Below are 20,869 nucleotides of genomic sequence, written 5' to 3'. Positions count from 1 at the left end.
AGAGTAAAATGTGTTTGAGTTGGAATAGTGGAATGATGAGTAATCTACCGAAAAAGTGATTCGCGATACTTATGAATAAGATCAGAGCACATGTAAATGGCATGCAGTGATTGCAGAATCAGTAAACAAATCTTTTAAACATTGGAAAATTAACGCACCAGTCGTCAGATAGGATAAACCCCACAAAGTGAGTTAGCGGGCATGGATGACATTAGCCGTAGACAGTGAAGACGTTACAGTGACCTTCTAAGCCTTTTCGGAAATGAAATGATCAGCCTTAAGATAACAAGAAGGTAGTTTCGTATTGCTGGCTATGAAATTAGCCCATGCGGACAAGATCATGCAGTTAAACCTGAACTTGAGAAATCTTAGCCGTTGAAATTGCACATGTAAGCCAGTGGAAAAAAATCTTATGAATTCAATCTCAAATTGAGTTTGAATAGTGAGACTCACTAAGGAAAGGACACGCACTAGTATGAGTTTATTATCTAGCCAGTAGAGATACAATTGAGAACTATATTAATTTTATGACTTAAACCGGTAATCAGTAATCAGTAAACCGGAAAACCAAAAAAAAATAGAAGGTTTAGAATTAAAACGCAGTCACAAACTTTTTGTGGGAAACCCGCGTCTGCGTTTGGATTGTATGAAGATATTTGTAGAAATTACCCGCGTGACTGACTAAAACAAAAAGTGTGTAGTTTCATCAATCATTACCGTTAAAAATCACTTCGTCCAAGTGGAATCGTAAGACACCGTACAACTAATCTCCTGTCTCCTTAACACGTCTCTCAATCTCTAACTATCTTCTTCTTCTACTCTCTCCCCCTCCCCCAAGCTCCACACCTTGTTTGACTCAACAACGACTCGTCTAACCCTTTAGCAGCAGCCATGACAACTCCTCCTTGCCGGACCATAAACGCTAATAATGCTATCGCCGCGCCATCGCCTTCGGGAATGATCTTCCACGGTAAGAGGCTCGTGAAATCAAGCTCACCTGGCTTGAATCTCCCGACGAAGAGATTGGCTTGGAGCTTAAGTTCTCCGGGGAGGTTTCTCTCTTCTCCAGTGGCCTCTAGTTCTACATCGGCGGCTGTGACATCGAATTCTACGAATCGACTGGAAGCTTTAGAAGAAGGGATTGAGAAGGTAAAAAAAAAGGGTCGATTCCAGATTCCATTTAGTTAGTGAATTAATCGATAAAATTGTTAACTTTAAGGATTTGAATTTGGTTGTTTATAGTTTGAAGCAGAGGTTATAATGTGTTCTTAGTTAAAAGATAGAGATTTTTTTTTTTTAAAGGAAACCAAAGGTAAAAGGGATGATTACTAAAGATCATAACATTGATTGATGTTTGGTAAAGGCTGTCTTTTTTTTTTATCAGTTATAAGGGATATGAATGGCTCAACGAATAAGAGAACATGTGTTTTTTCAGGTCATTTATCAATGTAGATTCATGGCGTTTCTTGGAACTTTAGGATCTCTTTTGGGATCGGTTCTGTGTTTCATCAAGGTAAAAGCCACTGCAGATTCTCTCTCTCTCTGGTTTAGATGATATAGTGTTGGAATATGCATAAGAATGTCCTAATTTTTTTTAATCTTACAGAAGCAACACATTATATACTCTATAAACTATTTTGCTGTTCCTCTAACATTTGATTGGTACAGGGATGTCAGTACGTCGGAGACTCGTTTGTGCAGTACTCTGTGAACCGTGGGAAGGTGATATTACTTCTGGTAGAAGCCATAGGTGAGAAAGTTTGTTGTTATTACTTCTTTTGTAAGAGCATATTATTATATGCACAGAAACTTTATTGATAAATCATATATGATGCTACACAACATATTTGTAGATACATACCTTCTAGGAACTGTGATGTTGGTCTTCGGGATGGGCCTTTACGAGCTCTTCATTAGCAACCTCACAACTTCGGAAACCATTTCACACGACAGTGTTTCCAATAGATCGAGTCTCTTTGGCATGTTCCCCTTAAAGGTTGCTCTTTTTTTTTTAAGAATCTTTATAATGGATCAAAAATTTCCTTTTTGGTTATGCTAAATCCTTTTTTTGTTTTCTTCAGGAGCGACCTCAATGGTTAGAGGTGAAAACAGTTAGTGAGCTGAAAACGAAGCTGGGACATGTTATAGTGATGCTACTGTTGATTGGTTTGTTCGACAAGAGCAGGAAAGTTGCCATCACTTCTGTCGCGGATTTGCTATGTATCTCTGCTTCTATCTTTCTTTCTTCGGCTTGTCTCTTCTTGCTCTCTAGGCTCAATGGCTCACACTGAGTTAATCCTGTTGCCTTTTTTAAACAAATGACACTTTGTATTATGTGTATAATGTTTTAGTAAAGTTTCACATTCTCTTTTGCCTATATTGTACTTTTTGAAAAACTAATCAAAATATACAGCAATCCGAATCTAGAGTTTGGATATTTACAAAAAAAAAATAGATTACTTTTATTCCTTTTTTGAATGTGTAAAATCTATTCAGTCAAAGCATGTATTACATGAAGTGTCACTGTTTAGAGTAGTTGCATTGTATGTATGGAACAATGAATACAATGAAAAATTGAAAATTATATTATTCCAAAGTTTGAAGCCATTCATCGAGGTGTCTGGTCTCCGATTTGTCTAATGTATATATAGCAGTCTGGTTTGTTGCTTTGTCACTGAACTAAAGCAGGCAATGGATTCACATGATCATTACCATGACGATGTGAGTGCATCAAGGATGCGAGGTGTTGTATAGAGATGTATCTGAAATGCATTGAACAATGTCATTCCAATTAGTTGTATAGGCCTCTTTAAGAATCCTGCGAACTAGCAGATCCCAAATTGGCAAGCAAAAAAAGGTGTTGACTAAGTCTTATGCGGATCAGAATACAGAAGACAAGTTGTATACATTACATTCCACATCATCATTCTTTCAGATGCTAAAAGTCTATTGCATCGTAGCCAATTGTAGGACAAGTGTTTTGGTGTGACATGGGAGAACCATACTCATCTACGGTAAAAACTATATAAATTAATAATTCTGGAATTATGGTATTTAATTAATTTATAAAAAGTATTCATTTTGATTTCTTTATTTTTAAAGTATTTTTTATAAAATAAGAAAAGTTGATTTTGTCGTATATACATTAATTAAAGTTTAGAAATTCTACTTTTATCATTTTCTTATATTTATTTGATATGTACGAGATGTTGTTTCATAGAATTTAAACGTGATTTTAGATATGATTCTACTAAATATTATCAAAATATATTGAAGTGTCAAGAAAAATAGGGATGAACTCTATTGCGAATTTAATGCAAATAATACAATGTTTTGTTTGTACTTATTTAAACCATATATATTTAAATTATTAATTTATGATTTAAGTATGACTATATATTTATATAGAATTTTTTAAAAAATATTATTTTATTATTTTATCGATTTGTATCATATTTTGAATCGATTTTACTCGGGACCAAAATTTTTTAATATTTTTGCGTGTATATTAATTTATCGAATATTAATTTATAGAGTCACATGTAAGGTTAAAATTCATGAATTAGATCTCCAAATTTCCTTGAACGAGAGAAACTGTTCTTGTATCTTGCCTTCTTTGCATCTATATAACGTATTATCCTCCTGCTCCCATGCATTGCTATTTTTTTTTATCCTCTCCATCTCCTTTAATAGTTGTACCTTTGTCTCTTTTGCCTATATGATGTTGGAAAAATTCTTTTACTGTTGAGCTATCTGCAATGACTTAATCAATTGAACCACAATCACCTAAAAGCTCTTTTAGATGACCCTATTTCAACCGTAAGTCATACCAAAATGAATTATCTCTGCCACTTTTATGTCCACTTGTGGAAAACGTTGCCATTTTCTTCCACATTCAATAAATGTTCTCTCCTAATAACCAGATTAGGCCTTTACGAACAGATATGCTTTGATCTATCTCGTCCACAATTGTTGAGAATAAACGGAGTCAAACTTGAAAAACACATATATAACATATAGAGAAATGAAAATACATGTTCTTACGGTTTATATATTGATTATGTGAATGAATAACTTATAAAAGTTTATACATGTATTTTTATAGCATCAAAACCTAATATTCATTTTTCTTTTAAGAAAACTTCTTTACATATTAAAAACGGTTTCTTTAATCCTAAAAATATATATTATACAGTGAGTTTTCGGCCCCTTTATTAATGGTGTGTACCTTCAAGAATCAACAACAATTAAAAATTGAGAAGAGATGATTCTCCAAATAAGTTTAAGGCTTCAAGCCGGTAACTTTGTTAACTACAGTACAATTTAAGCAAAAAAAAAGAAGCTTTGTTAACTACTTTAGGCGATCGTAGCCCCAAACCATTCGTTTTTTCACTTGCATACATTCTTTCAGGGGAAATTACACCCAGTGACATAAAAAATCCAAAATTGACTAAGTAACTAAAAACACACACTCTCTCTACTTTTCTGTTCATATCTTTTTAGCTTCTTTCTAGAAAATTAATTTTACTTTTTTTTGTTATTTAACAAATAAACCCTTCTTTCAACCTATTTTTATTTTATTTTGCTTTCAGCTTGGAGTAAATAAAAAAATTTATAAACATGTCAGAAACAAAATATTACTTAAGAAATTACATTTCAAATTATAATTTATGTTTTACATATATATAAATTAGGTTAACAAAAATAAGATGCTTGTTATATATTACTAAATAATAATCAAAATACATAATGATGCATTTCTGATTAAATATAAATTTACAAAAATCAGAACTCAGAACTTCCGTCCGGTAATAAACCATACCCGTACTTGTGGGTATTTTCTCTACGTAATAATTTAGTACCATTGTGAATTTTAGTTTTAGATATGAAGAAAAAACGCAATTTTTACACGTAATGATTTAAAAGTCTGAGATCATAACTTTTATTAAATACCATATCTACCCCAACGTCAACTTGCGTTGGACAATCGATGATATCAATGCACTTATATAATTTACGTAAAAAGAGAAAAAAAAAATAACACCAAATCTGGACGAAAATCGGAAACATAATGAATGGCATGATTATGGAAGACAGGTATTGTTAACTGTACCGTGACTTTGTCTTCTACATTCAATTCTTTTGTTTCATACTCAGATTGTGCAGTCGTTGGATCATTTCATGATCTTTAGACTTTATCGATGGCTATCATATTTATGAACATTGTTATTTTTTTTAAACCTTATTACCAAATATCTTAAATTAAACATTCGAATTATATGATTTATCAGTACCTTTTGATATTTTGAGTCTCATATCTGGCAACATTCACATGTATGAATCAGCCTCGAGGGCTTCCAACAAAACTTCAAGGTGTTAAGACATTTTTTTCCTTTGTACCTTTTTTCGTTTCTATTTTTATTTTGTGTGAAAATCAGCTTTGATCATTAAATGTTATGGCAATATCCCTTATATATTAATTGAGGAACATTTGAAAAGATGTAACCTCAATTTTGTATTAATTAAAAGAGGTCACAATGCATAGATGGCACTCAATTAGGTAGTCAATTACATTCAATTGAAAAATAAATAGGTCCACATTCGATTTTTATATATTGTTAGATACATAAGTTGGTCAAACTATATGATATAATGATATGATATGATATTTTTTTTCCTTAAATAAAACCTACGGAATTACCATAAATGACTAATATATATATGACAATTAATGAGTTTAATAATAAAGATTTGATAACAATGTATATCTCCCTCATCATTTTTTGTTTAATATTATATTATTAAAATAAATTAAACAATCAAATTAGCTATAAAAATAAAATTTAGATTTTTTCGTATATGTTATATTTTGAATTTTTAAAAACGACAATAAATGACTAAAACTATTAAAATTATTATGTTAAAAATTAATGATCAATGGTTTAACATTTTTATTATAAGAAGATACACATGATTTTAAAACCATATGAGTAAAAAATATCATTTAATAATAAAATAAATATATATATATTAAACACTATATACCATAAGATTACATAAATATTTTAATATTAAAACTTTCAATGAATTTTCAAGAACATTTATAAATTATAAACTTATTAAAGATTTCAGATTGAAAATTTTGTTATCGATGATTTAAATATTTTGTTATAAAACGATATGAACGATCATAGAACCGTATGATTATAAATTCTTATTTAATAAATAACTATACAAAATATACTATTCCTAGAAAAATAGGTTGGTCCATCTTAACTTATATTACACTTTTTATTAAACTAACTATCGAATTGATAAATAACGTACCAAAAAATGTTTTGCACTTTCCTTAAATAAAAGCTACGAAATTACCTAATATGATTAACGTATATGTGAAAATTAATTATAATGAATAATAAATATTTGATAACAATTTTTGTATCTTAGTTCTTTTTTTTAATTTTATATTATTAAAATCTATTTAAAAATCACATTAAATATATAATAAAAACATTTATAATTTTTCTTATATGTTATATTTTGAATTTTTCAAAACGTCTATAAATTATTAGAAATTTGAAGATCCCCACTCTGAAAATTTTGTGATCAATAGATTATTTTTTTGTCATAATAAGTTACAAATGATCATAAAATTGCATTAATATGAACTTTTATTTAATATTATAAGAAGATACACATTATTTTAAAACCATATGAGTAAAAAATATCATTTAATAATAAAACATATATATTTATATATATATATATAGATTATACTATATACCATAAGATTACATAAATATTTTAATATTAAAACTTTCAATGAATTTTCAAAAACATTTATAAATTATAAACTTATTAAAGATTTCACATTGAAAATTTTGTTATCGATGATTTAAATATTCAGTTATAAAATGATATGAATGATCATAGAACTGTATGATTATAAATTCTCATTTAATAAATGACTATATAAAATATACTATTCTTAGAAAAATAGGTTGGTCCATCTTGACTTACATTATATTTTTTATTAAACTAACTATCGAATTGATAAATAATCTACCAAAATTTTTTTTGCACTTTCCTTAATTAGAAGCTACGAAATTACCTAATATGATTAACGTACATATGAAAATTAATTATTATGAATAATAAATATTTGATAACAATTTTGGTATCTTAGTTCTTTTTTTTTAATTTTATATTATTGAAAGATATTAAAAAATCACATTAAATATATAATAAAAACATTTATATTTTTTCTTATATGTTATATTTGAATTTTTCAAATCGTCTATATATTATTAGAAATTTGAATATTCCCACTCTGAAAATTTTGTGATCAATAGATTATTTTTTTGTTATAATAAGTTACAAATGATCATAAAATATAACGCATATGAATTTTTATTTAATAAATATTCAAACTAAATAATATATATATATATATATATATATATATATATATATATATAAACACTAACGATTTAAAACAACAAGATTGGCTGATCAATTTAGTCGTCCAGTTGAAATCTTTCAAAAGTATGTGAAAGACTAAAGTCAAAGTAAATATTGATTTAGAATAGTAGTTATATTTTACTAACCAAATACCGAAAAAAACCGAACCGAACCGAAACCAACCCAGTATCCGGATTGAACACCAGTAATCCAAATGAAGCCAAACTATTATTTTATTCTCTAAAATATAATAAAAATAATAACTTAATCCTGCGCAAGGCGCGGGTCTTATCCTAGTATTTGTGTAATTGTTGATAGCAACTCCCCTTCCCTTTCATTTCCATTGTAAACAATGATTTAAACACGTTTTTCTTTGTATCATTTTAAAGAAAAAAATGATTGCAAACTACACAAACAATATATTACTACATGACCATGCTTTGTATGAACAAAAACAATAAAATAAAAATTATATAAATCACATGACAAAATCTTTGAATTAACTTTGATAGCTATAAAATATACTCCCTTTAGTTAAAAACATACATATTAAGAAAAGTTAATTTTTGTCTAGAAAACAACATTAAAACTATAAACTAATGATATTCAACCAATTACAAAATAGATTATTAAATATGATTGGTTGCACCGTTTTTAATAAAAGAAAAATTAACTAGAAAAATGAAAATATCTTATATATTGAAACATTAAAATTCTTTAGAACATTCTACATTTAGGAATAGAGGAAGTACTTGTTTTGTAACCTGACAAGTTCAGATGACATTTAGCATGCTATCACATGTTCTTTATTGTATAACATTACATTTTGAAGGTTTAATTAATGTATTCATTTTTAATCATTTAAATATGTGTTATGATCTGTTTCTCAAATCAGTTTTCACTAGACAGTGTCAATTTCAAATCCGACACACTTTTCTGGATTTCAAAATTAGGTTTACAGTGTTAACAATACAGTTTATATATTAGTTTCGATATATTTTCATGTGATTCACATAATTCATATAATTTTTAATATATTATTTTGTCGATATGTGTGACTATGTAATTTTCTAAATGATATTTTCCCAAATCTCTATTTTGTTCACTAGATTATCTCATTTGTCAATACTATTTTCTTAGTAACTTTTGTTCTGTGTCAATAAGTAAAGTGCTGGTATTTCATGTTTTAATCCATAGTATAGTATGTACACCATCTGTATAACTTGTTTTAACGAAAAAAGCATTGACATTAAGAAAGTTATTACTTTTAAAATATTATTATATTATATATATTCGATATAACTTAACAAATCATACAGTTTTTGTATAATTTAATTGGTCAGATCCAATAAATACAAAATTACATAAGAATGTAAAAATAACTTAAAACAAAATATAATTCTAAAAAAACTTGTATTAAAAAATAAAAGGATTATTTTACTCTTAAAATATATTTTAACTTGCGGATATAACCAGAATCACTTCGCATACTGCAGCACACATCTTTATTTGAATTACGTACGTGTCCTGGAATATGCAAAAAAATAATAATATTTAGAACATACTGTATTCTTTAAAAACTATAATCAATGTGAACATTAAAATAGTTCATAGCCTTGTAAACTTCTGAACAAAATAAAAATTCCATATTCTTTATATAGACACATAATAATTATTTGAAATATTAGAATCTTACTAAAGGCTACATGGCTCATCCTCTAAGTTTCGTTCGTGTTGACCTAGGATACAATCATACAGACACAAATAAATATCCGTAAAATGTATAAGGTATAAATATCCCATTTGTTTTTCTTCTATACCGAACGACGTATGAAATGTAGTAGTTCTTTTCGAAAATGCATGTTGGAACGACGTTAGAATCTATAATCAATTTGGTGTTATGGGATCAGTCCTGTTTCTTTTTTCGCAGTTATGTTTGCTTTTCTGTGAATCGTTGTTGATATTTTAATTGGGGTTCAGGTTGTAACTCTTGACAATTCTCAAATCTCTTAGATTATATACCAAGTTGGTGGACAAAAACCAAAATTCCATCCAAAATATCTACACTGTTAAAATTCTAACTAATGGTGTTCAATTTTAACCAAAAAAGAGACTAAGGATGTTTAATCTGGTAAAATTGAACTAATTAAAACCAAACCAAAAAAAAAAAAAAAATGATTTGTATTTGGCTATACTGAATATACCGAATGAATGTTACTTTTAAGAAACCGTGGTATATGGATATAATTTGACATATAAATCGATCAAACCAAATAAACTGATTAATTAATATATAATACTATAACTATATGTAAATTATATGAGATAGTTAATAATATATACATAATTTATTTTATTGATATGATATTCATACTTAAAATGTTGATTTTAGTAATTTAATATTTTATTTTAAGTTAAAAGTTATTTTTCATTTTTATCAAATTAAAAAAAAAACATAATATTTACTTTTTTTTCGTTGACAAATATGTGCGCTAATATTTAGTTATTTAATAATATTATGGAATTTTCTTGTTTTGATTATATGAAAAACTGTTATTATTATTAAATTAATATGTTTACTAATTATTTAAATAGTAGAAGAAAAAATAGAGTACTTAAAAACTAAAATATCTTCATGTTTTATTAAAGTCGATATCTAATAATATAAATTGAAACAAAATTTTATAAAATATAATATATTCATGGTTTTTGTATGAAACTGAATAAACCAAAAATTATCAGTATATAAACCAAACTAAACTAAAATATATATAATTTTAATATAGTAGTTATTTTTTCATAAACTGAAATACTAAAAACCAAAAAAAAAGAACCGAAACAGAACTGGACACTCCAATTCGAACTAATAATTCTTTAGTCCAGATAGAGTTCGTAGAAGTTTGACTAAGTTCGTTTTAAGAATGAGATTTTTGTTTTCTTAAATCACGAAAAGCTAACAAATAATTGTATTAGTTTTATTAGTTTGTTTAATAAAACCGGCCGGACCCAAACCTGTGTTCTTGCCGGTATTCGAATTTTCCTGCTGGTACCAAACTTATTTGATATGGTTGATGTATTTATGACTTGTCCGAATACTATACATTCCATTCGTATATTTTTAGTTTAATATATACATACATATCTTTTAGAATGATATGTTAGCTCTTAATTGCTTTTCTATATAAACACATAACACACATACTTTACCAGTCACAATAACAAAAAAATATTTTTCAGAAACAATAACAAAAAAATCTTGAGTTAATGGAATATCAAAACAAAACCTGCCTTCATAAAGATTCGACGGAAGCAACATTCGACGTCGAATTTGGAGGTCTCCGGCAGGAAGATGAAACGAAGACGGTTTATGCAAACTCAATGACTGCGCGTGAGATGGAATCTCTTGTTGCGATCTGCGATACTCTAATACCATCGCGCGACGCTTCTGAAGTAGGACACCTAGATGACGGCGTCGCTGGATATTACTCCGCCTCCGCTTCTCATACCGGAACTCCCGATCGTGTAAGTGTTTCATTTATACAAACATGTTACATATTCCGCAATGACATATGCTACACACATGCATGAGCATATATATATATATATATACATATATATATAGATACCAACTATATTTTGACCCCCAGTTCAAAAAAAAAAACTATATTTTGACCCAAGATACCAACTATATATAATATATGTTACATTACATATATACCTGCATTTATATTGCTAGTTAATCCTCATAACAAAAAGATATAATATAACATACGTTTTGATGATTTGAAATTCTATTGATTTGAAACAGTCATTTGATGATTTTTTTTAACAAACAGTGAACTTAATTTAACATTAATACCCAAAAATATGAACTTAATTTGCTTTTCGATTTTCTTAATTAAGTTCTAGGTAACAAAGCATTAAACTGGAAATAATTTTCTAACAATCTATAAACAATATGAAAAGTTACAGGACATAGATCATATAAGTTAACTGTGTTTGGTTTGTAATCTTTCTTGGTTCAGAATCAGTTTCTTGTAATCTTGCTTGTTATAAAACGTAAAACTTTTTTTATTTCTCAAAGGTGATTCGTATCCGGCTTCGACAACGTTAAAACAGCTGTTTCTACAGCTCAAACTATCCAGAAATGAATTAAATGATCTGTTTATATAAAGCACGATAGTAGTAGTTTTTTTTTGTAAAAATAATCTAGATATGTTATTGTTGCCATGCATTTGAATAAGCCCTTTCATCGCTAAATAAATAATCAGTACTTAAGATGACAACAGAAAAGTTCGTACTCCCAATTAAGTATAGAGCCGACAGATTTCAAGTACAACTAAATATATCTCAAAATTGATTGCGACATTAGTTCCTTTTCTTTTTGCAATTTCGTTTCTTACAATAGTATATTACTTCCTCCATTTTAGAAAAATCTACATTCTAGAAAAAAATTTATTTCAAAAAATACATTTTTTTATTTTTCAATGTATTATTTAATAAAAAATTGTAAGTTTCAAAAAAGTTAATGGTATTTATTAGATTTCTATTGGCTAAAAGTCATGAAAAATTGTTATTCACAAAAAAAAATATATTTACAATCAAGTTTTAATATATTTTTTTAATATATGCGAAAAATTTAAAATATGTATCTTTTTTAAACAGAAAAAGTATATATTAGTATTAAATTATTAATATTACTTCGAAGACCAATTCGGAGGTCCTTTTTACTTGTCATAATTGCATTGCCCAAAAAAGCAAAATAATAAACCAAAACTATTATCTTCGTTTAAAAAATCTAATTTTCTTTAACGTTTTGTTCTTATGTCATAAATTCACAACAATAGGTGGCAAGGTTAATGAGTGAAAGACTTCACCACCCAAAAAAGTGGATTTTAAGAGTAGGACTGTGGTCACTCTCCACTTGGATCGGAAGTCTTGTCATGTGTGGTCGGAGAAGTTTCACCGGCGAGTATCCTTACTTCCGGAGATTCTGCTGGCTGCCGGAGACACAGAGAGAAGAGATATTGCTCAACTGGGCTTCAAGCTATTTCATACTCCTTAGAATGTTCTTTAGGTCTATCAAACTTATCACTGCCTTTGTCTTCTTTACTCAGGTGAAAATACCCAAATCTTAGTTCTTGGGTTCACCCCCTAGGGTGAACCTCTAGGTTCACCAACCAATAAAATTGTGTTATTTCATATTTGAAATCTTTTAAAAAAGGAAACAAAATATTTTCTCAAGCTATAAGTTATATTATATTTTTAAAATAAAAATATAAAAATAAATAAATTAAAAAAAGTAGTAATTAAAAAAATATATTTTTAACGTCCTCAGCAAAATACTAAACCCTAAATCATAATCCCTAATCCCTAAACTCTAAATCCTAAACCCTTAGGTAAACCCTAAACCCTTGGATAAATCTTAAACTCCAAATTAAAAACACTAAACACTCAAGGGTTTAGGGTTTAGGGTTTTAGGATTTAGTGTTTTTGATTTAGAGTATGAATTATCCAAGGGTTTAAAATTTGCCCAAGGGTTTATAGGGTTTATGATTTAGGGTTTAGGGATTAGGATTTAGGGTTTACTGTTTTGCTGACGACGATAAAAATATTATTTTTTTTAAATTCGTTTTTCTCTAACTATTATTTTTTTTTAATTTTTTTAACCTTTTTTATTTTTAAAATATAATATATTTTGACAATATTTTGTTTCTTTTTCTAAAAGATATCAAATTTGAAATAATGAAATTCTATTGGTTGGTGAACCTAGAGGTTCACCCTAGGGGGTGAACCCAAGAATAACTCTTTCTCGCTACAAATTTTTCTTTACATATACATATGGTCCCTTTTTTTACATATACAAGGGACCCTATGTTCCTGTAAGAATATTTACTCTTTCTGTTTGGTAAAAATGATATTTTGACTTTTTTTTGTTATATAAAAAATGAGAATTTATAATTTCAATCAAATTATATCTATTATCCATAAAATCATTTTTTGCTCCGCTCCATAATATATTTCAAAATGGAGTATGGAATAAGATATATTTTAAACCCACTATTATAGAATAAACATGTATTTACTCTATAAATGAAGTAATAAACTTGTAGTTTTTCTATTTTGGAGAAAAAAAATTAAATTTTACATTAGATATACTCTAATATTTATTGTAAAATGCATTATTTTATTTATCTTAAATATTATTTATTGTAAAATGCATTATTTTATTTATCTTAAATATTATTTATTGTAAAATGCATTATTTTATTTATCTTAAATATTATTCATTACATTAGTGTGATTATTAAAAACTAAAAATGCATTTTAATAATTTTCTTATTTTTTTTTGTGAAAATATTGAAATGATACTTTTTGTGAAACATGTGAAGTATGTTTAATGATTTCGCACATTTTAAAAGTTAAATCCATCTAATTCAAAGAGTTAAACATTAGTCTTTATCATATTCTTTTAAATACATCTTTTAAAAGAAAAAGAAATAACGGAGTAAATATATTATGTACTGACGGGACATTTTAATCTGAGTTAACCAAAGCCCAATACATAAACGCATTCAGGCGTAAGGTGTCTTTCTCAAGATTAAATTCTTGAGTTATGAATCCAAATGCAAATCAAGATTAAATTCTTGAATTATGAGTCCAAATGCAAAAAAGTAATTCTTTCAACATATATGGCCCAAAGATGTACCTGTGGTGGACCTGTCGACAATTGCCTATCAAAGAAAATTATTTGTACCTAATAAACCCAGAGAGGGAGCATGAAACTTGTCACCTTGCTACCATTTCTTTTTCAGAAGAAATGTCAATTTTGATGTACAGAATTATTACCAAAAGAATCAATTCTTTAAGATTATTTAATTAATTTTCAGGTGGATGAAAAAGGAAATAACGTGGCGTGGAAAGCAATAGGATACAATGGACCCAGCTCTGACCATAGTGATCATGAAGAAGAAATAAATGAGAAGACGACGAAAAAAAACAAACATGATGAGATCTTTGGACCACTTTATAATGGCATCATCGATCTCAAAAACCCTAGAGAAGCAGTGACAAAGAAGTTAACCGGTCACGGGTTCACAGTTTCAACTCACAAGAGGACTAAAAACGGATCCTCTATTTCTGACCCAGTGATGACAATCCAGTGTGATGCCGTGGTTGTTGGGTCAGGATCCGGGGGAGGAGTGGTGGCTGGAATGTTAGCCAAGGCTGGTTACAAAGTTTTGGTGGTGGAGAAAGGAAACTACTATGCACGAAGCAATCTCTCTTTACATGAAGGACAAGCACTTGATGAGATGTACTTATCCGGTGGGTTATTAGCGACTACCGACATGGACGTAGTGATCCTCGCCGGGTCTACGGTCGGAGGCGGTTCAACGATTAACTGGTCGGCCTCGATCAAGACACCAGAACATGTCATGAAGGAATGGTCGGAAAAGTCTGAACTGGAAATGTTTGGAAGCCATTTGTATCGAGAGGCAATGGATGTTGTGTGTGAGAGAATGGGTGTTCAATGCGAGTTTTTAGAAGAAGGGTTTAACAATGAGATCTTGAGGAAGGGTTGTGAAAATTTAGGGTTACCGGTGAAGAATATTCCGAGGAATGCTCCATCGGATCATTACTGTGGGTTTTGTTGCTTGGGTTGCAAGAAAGGTCAAAAGCAAGGGACTTCAGAGACTTGGCTTGTAGATTTAGTGGAATCTGGTAACGGTTTGATCCTTCCAGGTTGTGAAGCGATGGAAGTCTTGTACGAGTGCAAAGGTGGGAAGAAGACAAAGACATCCACTGGAATTGCGTTTGCGTTTGGGAAAGACATCTACATGGTGGAGTCTAGGGCCACGATAGTGGCTTGCGGTGCGCTTAGAACGCCTCATTTGTTGAAACACAGCGGTTTGAAGAACGGTAGCATTGGGAGAAACCTTTGTTTACATCCAGTGGTTATGGCTTGGGGATGGTTCCCAGAGGAGGAGGAATGGCCTGAGAAGAAAAAAAGGAGCTACCAAGGAGGTATCATGACCGCAATGTCTAGCGTTGTAAACGAAGAAACGAAGAACTCTTATGGCGAAACGGTGATTCAGACACCTTCTCTTCATCCAGGGTTGTTCTCAGGGGTTATTCCTTGGACATCAAGCAAGGAGTTCAAAAGCCGAATGCTCAAATTTTCAAGAACCGCACACGTTTTCACGCTTTTGAGAGATAAAGGAACCGGAACAATCAACTCCAAGAGTTCGATCGAGTACAACTTAAACAATGAAGACGAAGAGAGTCTAAAGAAGGGACTTGAGAGAGTCTTGAACATTTTGACCGCGGCAGGAGCTGAGGAGATTGGGACACATAACTCAGAAGGGAAGAGTTTGAACGTTAAAACAACGAGTGCGGTAGAGATTGAGCGGTTTGTGAGAGAAGAGAGTTCAAAGAGCTTGAAGGATTTGTCAGGACAGATATGTTCAGCTCATCAAATGGGAAGTTGTAGGATGGGAACTAGTCCAGAAGTATCTGCGGTGAAGCCAACGGGAGAGACTTGGGAGGTCGAAGGCTTATTTGTGGCGGACACAAGTGTTTTTCCAACGGCTTTAGGAGTTAATCCAATGGTCACCGTTCAGTCTATCGCTTATTGTATTGGCCTTAATGTTGTTGATGCTCTTAAGAGGAAGAAATGAAGCCTCGTCTTTGCTTAGAATTTTTTTTTAAATTAGAATCTTATATTTAAGAATTTATATATTATACTACCATATGGGATATCCATTTTGCTTTTATTTGTAGCTTATACTACTAAAGAATAGTAAACAATTTGATAAATAAAAAATGTAGAGATAAGCAAAATGGATAATGTTTCTAAGCCTAGTCGCCAACTGAAAATCCAAATTCCAACTTTCATTTTCTTAAGAAAAATACAACTTGGGAAGGCTTGATCTATAACATAGTCTTTTGTCATCATTTGATTTTCTCTGTTTAAAAAGGCTGAATAATCAACGTTGACCTCTCCTTTAATTAGTCAAATCTTTTTCCTTTGAATGATTTTAGCAGAATTATCATTTTAGAATATATTCCCCGTTTTCTATATTCATTTGGTTGACGAAGAAAATTTCTCTGAGTAATTCCCTCAGATAACCGAAAATTTTAAGATGTGTATAACAGTATAACTAAGTATACTACGCCATCATCTATTTCCTTCAAATTTGTTTTTGAAAAATATCATTTGATATAACTAAGAATATTCAGCTACTTGGCCCTTTCCCACTCTTGTTTAGTTGACAAATAAGATTAAACATTTATGTTGTAGAGTTATACATATATACGTGCATCCACAAATCTTACAGGGTACAACGATTTAGAAACTATGCACAACCATGTTCTCCACTCGGTCGTGTTCCTTCTTGGTCTCGTTTCCTTCATCACATGTTTTATAGCCGAGTTCAATAGAACAAAGGTACCACGTAAGCTAACTTCCATTAAAAGTCTCTTTTTGTGTTTCGTTAATCGAAAAGTTCAAACCAACGTTTTCTGAAATATCCATGTCTGTAGAAAGAAGACGTTCGATGGGACACAGAGAGGACCTGTTATATACCAAGAAGCCATGCTTTTTGGCTCGGAACAGCCGCTGTTCTTTGCTTCTGTGTTGCTCAGATCGTTGGAAACATAGTTGTGTTCCGAATTTACAGGACAGGAACCAAAAGAGAAGATGGTTACAAGATTACTAATCTTACTTTACCAACTGTTCTTTTGATTCTCTCCTGGTAAAAAAAATATTACTCTCAAATCTCTCTTTTTACTAACGTAAATAACTGAAAGGGCTACTGTCCTATGAGGTGCTTTAAACTATGCGTTGATGCTCTGAATTACAGTTTGTTTTCCGGTTTAAGATTTTATACACTGAAAATCAAATAAAACCATTTGTACGTCGGAAAATCAAATAATTTAGAATAATATACTGATGTAATAAGGTTATATATTCTTAGATATATTTATGAAATATAAAAATTTAATAAATATAAAACGGTTTAGTTCGGGTGTTTTGGGTTACACTAAAAGTGGTTTTGGTTTGGTTTGGTCTCTATCCACACATGATTACTTTAATTAAGACTACAATAAACAAGTAATATCTAGTATCTATCATCGAAGCTGTATAAGATAGAAATTGAATATCTTTTGAGGTTTGTGTTCTTACCTATGTGGCTATATATTAGGTCGAATTTTGTGGTCGTGGTTTTGATTCTGAGTACTGCAATAAGCATGAGCCGACTGCAGCCTTTCGGAGAAGGATGGCTTGAAGAAGATTGTTACCTTGTCAAAGACGGTGTCTTTGCAGCGTCAGGTTGCTTATCCATCCTTGGACTAGGAGCCTTGACTATATCAGCCAATAAGACCAAAGTAAAGAAGCAGCAACAACAACTTGAGGCAATCATAACCAAAGACCAAGACCAAACAAAACCAGAAGGAAGAAAGCAGAACCATGATGATCACCAAATGAACAAGTCAGAAACTGTCATTTATTTTGTGGAAGAAGCACCTTCCACTGCTGATGACAGGATATAAATAAAAAGAAGCAAAAAGAGAATTTACTATTATTAATATTTACAAAGTTGTATTTGATGGATAATTAGTGCCTTTATATTGGAAATGTTGAATGGACACAACAACGCGCCAAGCACACTAAATGTTGGTCACTTTAGGATCCCATAAAGAGTCAGTTTCAACTTGTGTTTAGTAATTATATATTATGATATTTTCTTTACTTACCAATCTATATGCCTTCCAAGTAGGAAGATTTGGTCCCAATCATAACCCCACAAGCCACTAATGACGGTCCACATAACTCTGACTAATCTAAGGTTATACTTATACATAACAGCATGCATGGATAATGAAAGGAAGCCTTCACATCTCTGGGAGATGCATTCACTCTGGACCAATATCTTAGTCAACCAAAGTTGACCTTTCCAAATTTAAGTTTTTTTTGGGGTCAAGTTTAAGTTGAACCTAGAAAACAAGAGGGAACAGAGAAAACAAATCATGGAAGTAGACTATAAAGACTTTACATATCTCTGAAGAATTACCAGTGTTTTTAGATATTAAAAAATTAACAACACTCTAAAAACTATCATAAATATCAGAAGGTAAGTTCATTAGATAAAAATCACACATGAACTTGTCAATGATATATATGTGCCAGTGCCACGATCAACGATATTCACCCAAAGGTTATAAATATATCCACCTCTAAAATCGGATGGTGGTGGCTGTAGTTGATGAAGTTATATATTCTTCACGGATCTCGCGATAGGGTCAGCCGGAATGTAAGGTCTCCGAATAGGATGGAACTGACTGCGAGATCATGTAGAAGGATCCTTCAATAATATTAGCAGTTTGAACATTTTTTCCTTCAAGTTTGATAATTTATATCAGTTGTAACATCCCGAGTTGTAATATGAAAAGACTTAAGAAAATTGATTTGGTTACCTATGTCACCAAAGTTGATTTACATTTTCCGTCACACATGTGTTTAGAACTCTTAAATTAAGTGTGTTTGGGCTGGAGTAGTGAAATAATGGGTGACCTATTGGGAAGTAATTCGCGATAGTGTGCGAGTGAAGCCGAAACAGAAAAAATATAATGTGGTGATTGCAGAGTCAGTAAACAAGATTTTCAGATCTTTAGAAAATTAACGCACTGCCCGTAAGACATGATGGGGCTCACGGGCCGAGTGAGCGGGTGTGACTAGCCCATTAGCCATAGGCGGTCGGGTAATTACAATGGTATCAGAGCTGGTTAGCCATCTCGGTTCTGACCCGAGAGGCGTCTTGAGACCTGTCATGGGGCGCAACGAGGACGTTGCGTCCTTTGAGAGAGGTGAATTGTAACATCCCAAATTGTGATATATGGAAAGACTTAAGAGAATTGATTTGACTACCTATGTCACTAAAATTGACTTACCTTAGCTTTTCCGTCATACATCCGTTTAGAACTCCAGAATTAAGCGTGCTTAGACTAGAGTAGTGAAATGATGGGTGACCTATTGGAAAGTGATTCACGATAGCGTGCGAGTGAGGCCAAAGCACAGAGAAAGTTTATGTGGTGATTGCAAGGTCAGTAAACAAGACTTTCGGGCATTCAGTAAATTAACGCAATGAGATGGGATCCACTGACCGAATGAACGGGTGTGGGTGATCCATTAGCCGTGGGCGGTCAGAGCGTTACAGTATTTTGACCGATCACATGTCATAAGTGATCGGTCAAAATACTGTAACGCTCCGACCGCCCACGGCTAACTGGTTATGACTCATAACCAGTTAGCCTTTACATAATAATGGCTATATTATTACAGCATGTATTCATGGTTTTTACGAATGGTTCCTATAGGGAGAAACTGTTCATATATCAAAGTACATAAGAGCAATTTCTTTTAAGTTTAAGTTGTTGAACTGTTTTTCCTTAGGCTTCTGCCAAGAAAGTTGTTGTTTCTTCCCTGAATAAAGAAGGTTGTTATTAACGCTGTCTCTCCTTCTCATGGACAAGGTGAAAAAGGCTGGAAGGAGAAGGAGAACAAAAAGCTACAAAAAAGGAGAGGAGAAAGATAACTAGAAGTTGAAGTTGAATGAGACTATTATGGTACGTATGTGTTTTTGTGATTACATGGAGGAAGACTTAGACTTTAACATTTATAAAAGAAATCGAATTAGTGCCAGTAAAATTAATCAGCATATATATCACACTATCTATATTATATCAACGACTCTCCTAAATAGCATCAATTGTATTTGTTTTTAAAAGACAAAAGGTTAAATGCAAAAGCATACTTTGTTGATCATTGCACCGACTTCACACAACGTAAGCATACTGTATGTGATCAAGGGGCTGTAAGCATAATATCTGCCCATTCAACTTGACCCCAAACTTCATTATAACGACCACAATGTTTTTTAAGCAATATCACAGCACACCAAATCCGGGAGGTACCAAGGAAAGGATACAGCGCAGGACCAACCCAAAAGATTACGAGTTTTCCACCATAACTTCCTATTTCCACTCCAAGTTCACGACTAAAATGCCGACAGTGTTCAGTCAAACCTCTCACTAATCTCCACTTTCGACACTTTGTGTCATACCACCAACATTCACGTTGATCATAAGAGTACCATACCTCAGCTATCTTAGAGATACTCTCACCAAAGTTTGCACGATAAACTTCCCACCTACATTTTTTTAACAAGATAAAAAAAAAAGTTGTTATTATTGCTCCGCAATAAAAAAATTCCTGATTTAGTTTCAAGCTTTTTAATCAAAGAGAACCAGAGCTCGACGCCAGGATCCGGTAAAGGTTCCCAGGTTTGAGTTTTTGGGTCAAAAACCTCAGCCGAAAACGTAGACTCATCTCCTTTACACCCTCCCA

The 20,869-nt window shown here is 31.1% G+C and overlaps 3 protein-coding genes and 1 long non-coding RNA gene across 5 annotated transcripts; 3 read left to right on the top strand and 1 right to left on the bottom strand.

Moving 5' to 3' along the window:
* Positions 1–815: 815 nt before the first annotated feature.
* On the top strand, positions 816–2,424 carry LOC103857348. Its single transcript, XM_009134516.3, has 5 exons — positions 816–1,149; positions 1,436–1,513; positions 1,669–1,750; positions 1,854–1,996; positions 2,082–2,424. Exons 1-5 carry the CDS (start codon positions 892–894, stop codon positions 2,289–2,291), a joined length of 771 nt encoding a protein of 256 aa, XP_009132764.1. The 5' UTR covers positions 816–891; the 3' UTR covers positions 2,292–2,424.
* Positions 2,425–10,160: 7,736 nt separating this feature from the next.
* Positions 10,161–16,235, top strand: LOC103857337 (long-chain-alcohol oxidase FAO4A). Of its 2 annotated transcripts, XM_009134507.3 has the most exons (3): positions 10,169–10,983; positions 12,309–12,578; positions 14,352–16,235. In XM_009134507.3, the coding sequence occupies exons 1-3, from the start codon at positions 10,726–10,728 to the stop codon at positions 16,137–16,139; spliced, it is 2,316 nt and encodes a 771-aa protein (XP_009132755.1). In that variant the 5' UTR covers positions 10,169–10,725; the 3' UTR covers positions 16,140–16,235. The 2 variants fall into 2 exon arrangements, with proteins under 2 accessions (XP_033129039.1, XP_009132755.1); XM_033273148.1 differs by lacking the exon at positions 12,309–12,578 and having other exon boundaries at positions 10,161–10,983.
* Positions 16,214–17,732, bottom strand: LOC117126242. The gene is made up of 2 exons (XR_004448771.1): positions 17,648–17,732; positions 16,214–17,213 (listed from the first exon to the last, which is right to left on the bottom strand). It is a non-coding gene; the product is annotated as an uncharacterized LOC117126242 (long non-coding RNA).
* LOC103857326 (protein MODIFYING WALL LIGNIN-2) lies at positions 16,798–20,693 on the top strand. Its single transcript, XM_009134498.3, has 3 exons — positions 16,798–16,909; positions 17,005–17,216; positions 17,667–20,693. The coding sequence occupies exons 1-3, from the start codon at positions 16,820–16,822 to the stop codon at positions 18,013–18,015; spliced, it is 651 nt and encodes a 216-aa protein (XP_009132746.1). The 5' UTR covers positions 16,798–16,819; the 3' UTR covers positions 18,016–20,693.
* The last annotated feature ends 176 nt before the right edge of the window (positions 20,694–20,869 follow it).

The sequence above is a fragment of the Brassica rapa genome, chromosome A01 (assembly GCF_000309985.2).
Source record: "Brassica rapa cultivar Chiifu-401-42 chromosome A01, CAAS_Brap_v3.01, whole genome shotgun sequence".
In the NCBI taxonomy this organism is placed as follows: domain Eukaryota; kingdom Viridiplantae; phylum Streptophyta; class Magnoliopsida; order Brassicales; family Brassicaceae; genus Brassica; species Brassica rapa.
This window is presented reverse-complemented; position numbering and strand designations above follow the sequence as displayed.

Bases quoted from the DNA above. Each gene is read 5' to 3' on its own strand.
- LOC103857348 (XM_009134516.3), top strand. From the start codon at position 892: ATGACAACTCCTCCTTGCCGGACCATAAACGCTAATAATGCTATCGCC. The intron at 1,751-1,853 runs GTGAGAAAGTTT...ACATATTTGTAG, and splicing joins ACTTCTGGTAGAAGCCATAG to ATACATACCTTCTAGGAACT. The intron at 1,997-2,081 runs GTTGCTCTTTTT...TGTTTTCTTCAG, and splicing joins TTGGCATGTTCCCCTTAAAG to GAGCGACCTCAATGGTTAGA.
- LOC103857337 (XM_009134507.3), top strand. From the start codon at position 10,726: ATGGAATATCAAAACAAAACCTGCCTTCATAAAGATTCGACGGAAGCA. The intron at 10,984-12,308 runs GTAAGTGTTTCA...TCACAACAATAG, and splicing joins ATACCGGAACTCCCGATCGT to GTGGCAAGGTTAATGAGTGA. The intron at 12,579-14,351 runs GTGAAAATACCC...ATTAATTTTCAG, and splicing joins CCTTTGTCTTCTTTACTCAG to GTGGATGAAAAAGGAAATAA.
- LOC103857326 (XM_009134498.3), top strand. From the start codon at position 16,820: ATGCACAACCATGTTCTCCACTCGGTCGTGTTCCTTCTTGGTCTCGTT. The intron at 16,910-17,004 runs GTACCACGTAAG...CCATGTCTGTAG, and splicing joins CCGAGTTCAATAGAACAAAG to AAAGAAGACGTTCGATGGGA. The intron at 17,217-17,666 runs GTAAAAAAAATA...GCTATATATTAG, and splicing joins GTTCTTTTGATTCTCTCCTG to GTCGAATTTTGTGGTCGTGG.